Source organism: Leptinotarsa decemlineata, unplaced genomic scaffold (assembly GCF_025532065.1).
Source record: "Leptinotarsa decemlineata unplaced genomic scaffold, Ldec_3_MD MMD2_tig00026330_RagTag_RagTag, whole genome shotgun sequence".
Lineage (NCBI taxonomy): Eukaryota > Metazoa > Arthropoda > Insecta > Coleoptera > Chrysomelidae > Leptinotarsa > Leptinotarsa decemlineata.
Window position 1 is genome coordinate 11,037,994 of NW_027412690.1, and position 12,404 is coordinate 11,050,397.

The 12,404-nt window shown below is 37.1% G+C and overlaps 1 protein-coding gene across 3 annotated transcripts in view; it reads left to right on the plus strand.

Moving 5' to 3' along the window:
- Positions 1 to 6,194: 6,194 nt before the first annotated feature.
- LOC111511884 (aminopeptidase N) overlaps positions 6,195 to 12,404 on the plus strand; it is a 37,694-nt gene continuing 31,484 nt past the window's right edge. Inside the window, exon 1 of one of the 3 annotated variants that reach the window (XM_074183118.1) lies at positions 6,195 to 6,316. Coding sequence is in view for 1 of the 3 variants with exons in the window: in XM_074183117.1 (XP_074039218.1) it covers positions 6,419 to 6,421 (3 nt within the window). In the remaining 2 variants the exon portion in view is untranslated. Of the gene's footprint in view, positions 6,422 to 8,374; positions 8,563 to 12,404 lie in introns of those variants that run through there. The other 2 variants (XM_074183117.1, XM_074183119.1) reach the window with 2 other exon arrangements.

The window sequence follows — 12,404 nt, forward strand, 5'->3', positions numbered from 1 at the left end:
AAATACACCAAAGCCAAAACGTGAAAATGATACCTGTTTTGAGCTCATGACCATAGCAGATTTGATCTACTCAAAAAAAAAATTGATAAACAGTTATTCCCTATATTTGTCTCGATTTGTTCGACAGGAGAATTCAAAATATATCTGTTCTCCTTCATTCTTCTAACACAATATCAGGCAATAAAATTCGAAAACCCAGGTTAACCTCCATCAAAGATCATATATTTATAGAACGGCTCAGGGAAACAAAGGAAACAACTTTTAAACCTGATATTGCAGAACAGGTTTCAAAGCTGAAAGGTTCTGCCAATCTTCTTCTGATTTATTTTCTGATAATAACAATGTATGGTTAATGAAACTGTGGCTGCTTTTCTGGGAATCGTTCGTTGAAAGATAAGACCTCGTTAATCCATAGCTTGTGTACTGAGGGTTGTCGTTCGATAGGGGGTGTCATCTGTTTAAATATAGTGTAAGTTTATCTTTTCATTCCAATATTTATACACAATGTATGATAAGTATATAAGGGTGATCAAAGCTTGAACCATACAACAAATGAAAGAAAGTTGGGACTTTTCCTGTGAGATTGATGAAAAAACAAGAAAACTCCGGAAGGGCTATGGAAGAAAGCAATTGAAAAGGATCTATTCATCTGCAATATTTTTAATTCACCTCACCTGGGGTCTCACTGAAAGTTGACAGCAATGTTCTTATTTCAAATAGAATGCCCTGTATAACTGGTGATTTTTTCAATCCTTTTTCAATTCTGATGTAAGCTTATTCAAGATATTCTGTGTCTGTTATATATCATTTTTAATGTATTCATGAATAGTTTTTTTTTGGTCTCCCAATCAAGTTATAGCCTTGCACATCACATACGAATTTGATAAAAGAAAGTCAACTCTAACATAATTTTTGAACTTTTCCAAAGCTTTTGATTGTGTGCTACATGGGATTGAAAAGTTATATCAAAGAAAATCATTTTTTTGTTCAGAGTTTCCTGACAGAAAGAAATCAGTGTATCTCCTCAAATGGGAATGTATCATCGAAATTATTCAGGGGTTTCCCAGGGATCTATTCTAGGACCCATACTATTTATCATTTATGCGAATGCCATCACCCAATACTGGTCGGAACATGCCGAATATGTTTATGATATCACAGTATTAGTTTCAATGGAATATTTCTAGAAAATTGTCAGGGTGCCGTTGGTTAAATAACTAATCACTGAACAGCAAATAGTTGTGAAGAAATGTATGTTTTTACATTTAAGTTCACAAAACAGGTTTTTATTTAAAATCGTTTAAAATCAATTCAACTTATGCATTTTTCGAAAAACATATTGTTCGCATTTCAAAGCTTCATAGCTTCTTAATGAGTAAGCTGATTTTCAAAAGCGAGGCAGCAAAGGAAATGTATAAAAGTGTTTATCTCTTGCTAGGACGAATACTGCTTGCTAATGTAGAAATGAAGAATACAATTAAAGAGTTTGAAATCATCAGTTTAAAATAGATACCCCATACCTCCAGTTTCTGGAGGTGCCACAGATCTACCCAAGAGTTGTGACAAGAGAAACTGGTTATTATTATTCTGAAACCAAACTGTTTCATAACTCTCAATTATTCTTCTGTTAGTGCTCTATTCAAGCATCGGTAGATAATACTTAGGTGGATTAAAGGGCACGACAGGAGTAAAGGTAATCGCATTGCCGACTCTTTCGCCAAGGAAGCGGCTGGACTAAGAATTTTAGGACCCAGCGGCACTTACGGCCTGATGACTTCGACAATTGCGAAACTAACCAAACGTCACACCCATGCTCATCCCCTAAAATGATGGTATGCAATCTTGTCAGGATCACCCTGGGAAGCTGGTGCCGAAGAAATATCTGGCGATGACCAGGAAAAATCTACGCTTAACAGTAGGGTTTCTAACTGGCCACTGTCAACTAAGGAAGCACCTCCACAATATGGGTCTAGTGGACACACCTCTACGCAGGATATGTGAACACGAAGATGAATCTGTCAGGCATGTCCTAATCGAGTGTCCGGAGTTATCGTCAATGAGAAAGTGTGTGTTCGGCGAGTCTTGACCTACACCTGCCGATATAAAGGAGATGTCTCCTAGTGACATGTCCACCTTCCTGGAAAGGACAGGATGGAAGATGAAGTAGAAGGACAACTCCTTGGGAGGATGTGGCCTAAATGCTGTGAGCCTACACTCACCCTCCATACTCTACAGATAGTGCTCCATTCACAAAAATATTACTGATATACAGCTAGGCAAATCTAGCTGAGCGTCTGAGATACGCGAACGATAAACAGAGATGGTAACTGTACACTACCGACTTTTATCAAGAAGTACAATCGAGAAAAGAATTTTAGCGAATATAAATTCGGCAAGTGTTGACAACTACACATATACCAGTAGGCAACGGGAACCCCAATTCTTGTGCATTGTGAAAGACAATGAGTTTACTTACACGATGTTAGCTACACGAGCTTCTCGATGTTGATGAGCGATCGCCCGTTCGTCTGCTAATCAGAGGCACAGCTAGATTTGTCAAGCTGTACCTAATTAGAAACTTCGTCGTCATTATCTTTATACAATATTTAGTTTTCCCTGCAATTGCAAATAACCTTGCTGAATGGGAATTTTGAATTATTGGTTGCGTGACACAATCCGTAATTGTAAAATAATGATGAAAAAACAAAAGTTGCGATATCGGATTAAACTGGCGTGTGATTTGTTTCATATTAGTCCTTTCTTGGTTGGCTGAGCGTCACACCGTGAAAATACATCATATTATTCAGCTAATATGTTATTCGACTACAAATTAAAATAGTGTTTATTGTTTCCAATGTTTGTCAGTATCAGAAATTTCAAAGATCATAAAGTCAAAGTAGTAAAATAAACCCCAGCTTGTTGAATCATTTAAAGTATATATGGAAAAGTTATTTCTTATTTTGTGCTTTTTCGAAAGCTTTCGTGACCTTTCCGGCAGAGGCATCTTTGAAGTTGACGCTCTTGATAACATCTACGGCAACGGTCTGCCTCATGTCACGGACAGCAAAACGTCCAAGGGAGGGACTTTTCGGAAGGATTCCACCAGATTTGATGGATTTTGGGTTTTCTTCAGTAGTTCCTGAACGACGGTCAATCTTTTCTTTGATTTCTGTGAATTTGCAGGGGCAGTGTGACAGTCAAAGACAGGCGTGTATCCATTGGAAATTCGTGTGATGAACTTTTTTATGACAGGATTCACTACTTTAGAAAATTAAGAAACACTTATCTCGGATGGCAATATGACTATTTTGGGACCAATGTGTAAGGGATGGCATCAAATCATTCGTATAATGTCGGTGCATATCCTAAACATGTCACTGAGCAAGGGAATTCGACTTCGTAATATTTTCCCAAGATGACCTGCAAATGATAATATAGGTATAAGACAAAATGAGGACTAGTAAGAATCAAATTTTGCAATCACGGAGCTTGTCGAACCATGCCAGGGAACATTCCATTCTTACATATGTTATGAATATCGTGTGTATACCATAAAGGATAAAAACGGAGCTGTATTGCAGAACTTCTGGGAGATTTAACTGTAGAATTATAATGTCTTTAAGATATCTCGTATTGCCATTAGTATAAAAGCATTTTATATTTTCATTTGTTTAATTTTTTTTTCAATGTTGGAGAAATACTAGTTTTACATCCCTTTCGTTCCAGTATATTGTGAATATTGTATAGTGTCTTCAAAATAGAGACTTTCGAACTTTGACAATTGATAACGGCCATCTTGTTGAAGCTACATCTGTCAAATTAGTTGTCATTCAGTCTGTTTTGTCAAATCACCACATACAAATGATACAATTGTTTTATCAAAATGGGTATTCGGTTCGGGCAACGTATCGCGCGCCATTGGTAATGTGGTGGATGAATTCGAGTCCACTGGTTCAGTAAACGATCGACAACCACCCGTACGTCGACAAAACGCAAGATCTGCTGAAAACATCGCCGCTGCCTGTGAGAGTGTGCACGAGAATCCGAGGCAGTCAATTTCGCGTCGCTCTCAAGAACTCGGCCTCGTGACTTGGGCCTCCACCCGTTTAAAATTCAATGGACCCAGGAACTGAAGGTAAACGACCATAGACAACGACGTATATTCGCTGAATTTGATCGAAAAATCATCTTCAGCGATGAAGCCCTTTTCTGGACCTCATCGCTGAAGATCAACCAACGAAATGAAGATGAACCAACAAAATTGTCGACAATTGTCTAGGGCAATTTTTGTCAAGCATAGCGTCAGTCACTAGGTAGAAACCATGGCGTCCGCTACGGAAAGTGAGCTTCCCGAAAACTCTGAGCGGGAATTCATTAACCTGTTGATTGAATTATGGCGCGATTGTCCGGAATCATGGAAAGTGAAGAGCAAGGACTATTACAACAGAAACAAAAAAACTGCATCATTACCATGTACCACTCCTTCGACCACCGTCGTTTCTTTTTCTGTTGGTTTTTCCGCTTGAGGGCAACCAATGTGAGAGAGGAAGGCCAAATCCGTGTTCGAAACCATTGCTCACCGAAATGAACCATCAGCGAACGAACAACGAGTGTGCACTGGTCCCATTTCTGGTGAGAAGAAGGTTTTGATCAAAAAATTGAAGGACTGATTGCAGTTGATTGAAGCGTGCGTCAATCGATTGACTCTTTCGTTTGATCAAGCAGATTGATCGTCTAGGGCCATCTTTGTAAAAGTTTGCCATCAAATATGTTGAAAATTAACATAATTAATTTATTCAGTTCTTATTCTAAAATCATCGTAGTTCGTAATTTTTTTAGATGAAAAAAAAACGATAAAACGAAATAAGTAACCGTTAGATGGTAGACTAACTGTTTCTAGATGTTCATAATCAAAATTCATTATTAGACAGCTGATATACATTCTGAAGTTTGAATTAATCACGCCATGAATTGATTGCCAGTGGTGTGTACGTTACATTTCCTAACCAGATATTACAACTACTAATCTGGAAAAGGGGATTTATTCAAAGTTCACAAATGATGTGCACGAATGAAATGACTGACGTTCAACTAAACAATCATTTCCGAGAAATTAAAAAGCTATATTTCGCTCTGAAGAAGGGTTACATGAGTATATATCAACAGCTTTACCAATTGTTTATCTACTGGCGATACAGACAAGGCAGTATTTCGAAACCCGTCACTGGAAATACGGGTTTTGTTATCTATGGATTTCATCACGGATTTGATGTGATTAATTTTGTCAATTCCGTATTGGAACATTGTTTTTAGGTAACATAAAAAGCCAATTTGAACATATTTTGCGAAATCTGATTTGACCAATTATAAAATTGATTGATTTATAGTAAATTGTATTGAAAATCAGTGGTGTATGCACTACTATTGATTCTTAACAAGTAAAACTCCCTACAGATCCACCATCAACCAAACTGAAACAATTCAATTCACAACACATGACATAGTGAACTTGATTCGGTTTTCAGCCAATAATTTTCCTTCATTTTGAGTATTTCAATATTAACTTCTACAAAAAGGATTTGAAGCTTTATATCTTCTATTAATTATCTGCGAGCGCTTTCGACAGTTGGTAGTACTGTCATCATCTGACACTCCTCAAACTGCAGAGTGGTGACCCTAATAATTGTTATTTTCAGCTATTCTTTTTAATTTTCCATTTGTATTGGTTTTTTCAGGAATTCAAATCATTTTAATCATCAAACATTGTCAATCACCTTCAAATATTAAATAGTTCAACTTAGATTAGTTCAACTTATCACTTCTGTCTAGCGTTCCGAGACGCATATTTTTTAATGTACTTTCTGTGAGTCGTTTCAATTCAATTTTTTCAGAATTTGTCCATTATCAGCTTTTTGAAATATCAACACAATTTTCATCACGTTAGACCTTCCTCGATACTCCGATACCAAAATGACATCGAGTTCGCCAACCGCTTTAATAACTTAGAAAGCCTCTTAAATTAATTCGCCTTATCATTCTCTGTGGGTTACTCGATTAATTATCGTCGTGACAAAACACTGTCAGCGAAGTTTGCAGAAGTTTGAAGGGTACTTCAGTTGAATGGAAATCGATACTTGGAGCAAACAGCAACTTTATATAAAATATATTAACTAATAAATTAGAGAGGGGCGCTGTGTACAGAAACTACCGTCGTATAATAAATTGATTGAACTTGAATATGTTCAGAAGCGGTCTAACTTTAGAAGTGAGCGTGTGTACGTTACTATAGAAACATCTAAGACCTGTTAGCTGTCAGGTTAGTGTTTTGTTTTCGTTTGTTGTTTCCGTTTACGCTTTATTTAATTGCTTGTCGATCGCCTTTGAAAATACGTCGATTTATTTACACGGATTATTATTCATGGTGTGTTGAGTTTGTTTCCTTCTTGTTGGGTGTATGTTGTCGTTACCTCCTATTATTGTGTCGAATAAGGGGCTACGCGGGTGTTATTCAGTGGCTGAAGAGCGGAATATTGAAAAAAACAATAATAATAATAAATGGCCTTTATTTTACTCGGGAGAGTTTGGAGTACATCGCTATTCTTCCACTCAACGAAACATACATAGTTAGATAGGTACAAATGAAAGTAAACTGTTAAAAATAAACTAAAACGGGGAATATTCTGAAGAACTTTTTTTGGTTATTCGATTTCAATATAATTGTTTATTCAGACAGATTTTTGAATCTATAAAAGAAAGCTGTTTCATATTTTCTTCGTTATTATTAGTAACGGCCTGAAGAGAAGGATCGCACAAACTGTTTGAATTTATGGTGTGGAATAGAATATTCATTCCGATTTATGAGACTTCTAGTGTATCACGTCTGTATGCCAACTTCTTTAGAAGATATTGGGGGTCTTGTTTTATTATGAGGATCAGTGACGGATCGTGCATTGGAGAACAGGGGAGGCTAAAGTCATAAACCTATGTACACACAGAAAAGCCCGCCGGAGGCGCGAATATTTTTTGGGGTACCGCACCTATTTGAAGAAAAATACGTAATATTTGCATAAATGCAAACAAAAATTGTGTATTGCCGAAAATTATACATATAAAACTGACCATTAAAAAAAACAAAAACCAAGAAAAAGAATTGTCTTTGAGTTATTTAATATAAATGAACTCTTCTCAGCCAATAAATAATAATACGTGTCTCTTCTAATATAACAGTTTTGTTAAAAATTGCTACAAATATTTTATAAGCACAAGTACTTAATTATGCTTATCTTTGACATATCTAAAAACGATTGAAAGTTGTGATGTACAGGTAATATCGGTAGTTTCATCAATTTCCCATGCAAAAAAAGAAACACTTTCAATCTCCTTGTTTATATTTTCCTTAATAATATATGCCACACTGACTATATAAGCTCATTTTGGATGGTTTTTGAGGTGCCCGAAAAAACGCTACCGTTTACAAAAGTGCCAAATTGTGTGAATTTAATAACTTTTAATTTATTGCGATGAATAGCCTCAAATTTTATGGGGAGGCTAAGCCTCCCTTGCCTCCTCTGACGAGCCGCCGCTGATGAGGATATGAACGAAGTTGAGTGAATTTTCTCCTCAATCGTCGCAAAACGCCATTTCTTCATGGGTCTCTTCAATCTTGGGAACAGAAAAAAGTCGCAGGGGATTAAATCTGATGAATACGGTGGTTGGGACCCATAAATTGTTTTCCGCAATACCGGACATTTTCTTCGTATTGCTTCTCGCGAACTTGGCGTGCTTTTTTGGCCATGGCTCTCCTGGGCTCTTCCGTTGAGACGATTGGATTTTGATTTCGTGTTATAAACATTTATTCATGAGCAATTCTTGAGCGATGCTCATGCAACGGTTTTTTGGTCACAAAATAATTAACACAAATTATTCGAGTAGAAACACTCCTTTTTCGAACTACCATGATACTCCACCGACACGAAATTTTAGGTTTTGACATTTATAAATCTGATTGGAGGATAATTTTCATTTATTTTTGGTAGGTCTGTGGTATTTGTAAACTGAACTAGCCTTAGGAATGACAAAAGTCCATAATAATTTGTTCGACATCAAATAACTAACTTAGAAAATGTCTAACCTCATTGCATCAAAAAATTCTGTTTTCTTACTTCTGTCAACACTTCGGTTCGGTTGAATACAGCCTAAACAGCAAAAAATGTGAAAGCAACCATTTGCCACATTATTACGTAACTGCGACGCTAAAATACGTTCGATTCCTGAACTGGCAAGTAAGTGCTAATAGATTCGAAATTGTTATTTAAATTGACTAATAAGATCTATACTACTGCGAGTGTTTATTAGTTGGCGTTGAAATTCGCGCGGCGAGCACAAGGGTTTGACAAACGTCAATGTTTTTGACTAGAGGTCCGTTTAGAGTGCCAATGACTGTGGCTATTGGCAGCCTTTGTGAGTGATGTGATTCTGTTGAAAAAGCAATGATCAAATGTACCTACTGTTTTGATACGTCACAGTATATCTCTTCGCAAACCCAAAGTCCATGAAATCGCGGTATGTTGACATATACTATTTCATCTATCCAAGGTGTCGTTCTTAAATGAATAGTAATATTTTTTGGAAATATTCATAATGTTGCCAACTCATTGAGAAAAACCAAGGATCTAATATACAGGGTGTAACTAAATAAGTGTGAAACATTTAAGGAGGTGATTCCTCATCGAAAAAAAATAGGATCTTTCAAATTAAGAAATTTCATTGCAGCATCCATTGTTAAGATACAGCCCCTTAAAAGGGGTACATAAAATTTGTATAACAATTTTTTTCACAAGCACTAAAAAAGTTACAAGTTTTGTACTACCAAAAAGACGCTTAGCCAGAAATTTATTTGATTTACACCATGGTTATAAGAGGTGGAAAACGCAACTCCTAAAATTTCTTTCCAATGTAACTTTATGTCTTATTATTTGTTTACCATTTAAAAATTTATTTCCGATAACCTGTTTCATTCTAAACAAAAAATGTCTCTTGGGTTTTTTGCCCAAAATAAACCAGTTCGCAGCAAAAAATTTCTTTACGAACAACTACAGAGATACATCATCATAAATGCGAAAATACGAAACTAATCTATCGAGTAGGTCGCTATTAGCGATAGTGACAATTAAATTGGTATGACGCTGTCAATTTGTGAATTTTCGAAATTGAATTAATACTAATTGTGTGTTGTTGTTCTGTTCTTAGCTTGTTACTTTAATAATTCACTTGTTATTAAAATGGCATACACAAATGAGGAAATGGCTGATATGCATTACGTTTACGGTCTGTCGCAGGGGAATGGGTTAGAAGCTTCTAGAAGATATGCTGAAATATATCCTCAACGACAGCATCCTTCACATAGAATATTTGCTCGACTTCATCAACGATTACGAGAATATGGTTCATTCGACAAAAGAACGCAGGATTGTGGTCGCCGTCGAGAAGTACGAACACCGCAGCTTGAGGAAGCAGTACTTAATTTGATTGAAGAACAACCTATACTACCAGTACTAGAAAAATTGCTTTCCAGCTAAATGTTGATGATATGACAGTTACCACATATGGGCTGATGAAAACCCTCACGCTTTTGTCGAAACTAACCGTCAAGAACAGTTTTCTCTTAACGTGTGGCTCGGAGTTATTGGGGATGATTTAATTGGGCCTCATTTTCTACCTCCTCGATTAAATGGTAAGGCATACGTTCAATTTTTAAGAGAAGTGCATCCAGTACTGCTGGAGGAAGTGCACAGGCACCGCTCTAAGAGCGCCTGAAGGATTTTTCTGTAGTGCTTGTGTTTTGTTCTTGAAAAAGACACCACTCCGAGGTCAAAATGCGGTACTCCCTTCATTACAAAATTATGGCCCTTCAAAAATCAGAAAAGGTCATATTCCACCTTCCTTTTTGCACCAAAAAAGGACCGGGATACACATGATTTTATTCGCCAAAGCACCTTTACACATGGTTCCACCTTGCTTTATATATTTTCCATGAGAAAATATACTCTTTCATATTGTTTTCTGGTAGTTCATAACCATCAGGCCCCTGTGCAGCTTCTTCCATTTAGAAGATTCGTCGGGACGACCACCGACAGACCAGTTTCGGAGTACTTGCTTCTCGTCAGTACCGGTAAGGTCATTTCATACGGAGTGAACCATTACTTGCAACAAATCTTCCAAATGGAAAAAGTTGGTCAAGGGCCTGATGGTTTTACTTCAGCTTTCTGCGCGGTATTAACTGGGTTAGTTGTTGTTTTTCCGTCGGTAATCTGCCACACGTACCTACAAAGTCGTAGGTTCACATGAGAGGTAAAGGGTGAGGTGCTTTCCACCTGAACTTGGGTATCTCATATGCACCTCTCCGGAATATGTTTAATATGCTGACTCCCACCCCGGATTATATATTTGTGGAGCTGTTTCGTGACTTTTTCTGCAGGAGATGCAGTGGACATCCTTCTGAATCAACTGCAGATAGAGCTTATGACTAGTTGGAATAAATTTCGTTTGTTCGGGATACTAGACGGTTCACTCCTTATGAAATGACCTTCCCGGTACTGACGAGAAGCAGGTACTCCGAAACCGGTCTATCGGTGGTCGTTCCGACCGGATGAAATCAATTTCAACTTTTCAAATACAGAAATTTACTCGCGACGAACAGCGAAAGACATGATGCGTACAAGCAAAAAACCTCAAGCAGTCTGAAATAGTCTCGGACACTTGTTTAAACCAGAACGCATTTCAAGGAGACCACTGTGCCACCTATCGTATACATGATGAGATAAAGACGAGAAAATACTATTAATCATGTCCATTTTGTTATGTAGCGTATCCTTATAGTCAGTTCAAATGTTATCTAACCTCAATCATCAATTATTCAAATCAAATAAATAAAAAAACATCCTAGCAGCCTAAACAATTTTCCACATGAACGCGCATGAGCAACGGGAACAGTTCTTAACAGTTCGACAGGTAGAACGATTCGGGACGGTTCAAGACAGTTTAGGATCATTTCGCAGTCGAAACCAGAACAGAGGATTCATCAGTACGAAATTATCCTCAATAAACCAGAACGCTCTATAACAACTGCGCATGATCCTGACGTCCAAGAACCTGAATTTCGTAGAACCAGAACAAACCTTTCAGCTTTCTGCGCGGCATTAGCTGGGTTGGTTGTTGTTTTTCCGTTGGGTATCTGTCAAACACACCTTCTGAGCCATTGGTCCACATGAGAGGCAAGCGTCGACTTGGAGTATGCAGCGTAGGCCAGCCGATGCTTGGGAGTGGGCAGATTGAGACCCTTGCAGAGACCAGCGACGAGACCTGGAAAGTAGTCAGATTGAGGGCCTGACGTCAGGTCACAAAACCCTAGCAGAGTGTCACTGTAGTAGTAGGCAAATTGAGACATCACTGTAGTGATAGCTTTTTGAAAATGGATCCAAAATCGAAGCCGCGCCGTTGAACTGATAGAAACACAAGACGCTGTTCAACCTTGATTTAAAATATCAGATTGCTGACCGTGGACCTCTTTTCTGTAGTGTGCATTTATGTTTACGATGTTGATAATCATTTTTGAGACTCTCAAAATACATTCAATAATCTTTTTATTTTTTAAAAAGTTTTAGTTACGATTCGTCTGGTTTTCTGTTGCCCTCTTCTCACTTAGTTATGTTATAGTTTTTGATTATTGTTTATCCCCTACTATAACGTAGGGGCGTATGTTTTTTGGAAAAATAATTTTTTCATAATTATTATATCTAAGCACTTGAATTACTCGAAAAGTCTGTGTGAATTTGAAAATGTGTATCAAAGAATTATATCAAATACTGAAGGAATATTTCAAATACATATCTACTCGAACAAATATTTTATATTGATGTCATTCATGTCAATCGAATCAAAAGTAAATTTTTATTTGAAAACAATCCCAAATGGACTTCAATATTTGGAATTTCACTCTAATTAGTCGGCTATTTCACCCTTCGGAATCCCCTCGAAAATTAATAATAAACACACCACATCTTGTAGGGATCAATGGCCTAATAAAAATTAAACACAAATGTAATGACAATTTAGCCACTCCTCAATTGTACCACATATATCATGCCACATGATGGATTTGATATTAGGTGTCATTCGCGGACGAAAGCTTTCTCTTAATGAAACCGTTCATTATTTTGATATGATGTCATAAATTCCGAGAATACGAAGTACGTCTCACCTAGTAATCATACAGTGTGGACACAAAAACTTCCCTTCTCAAGATATCGAAGTCGTACAAGGTTTACGTAAAAAGGTACCATTTTTAATAGGTTGTTTCAAAAGTTTCTTTCACTTTTATGACTTTTTCGAGGTGTACTGAGTTG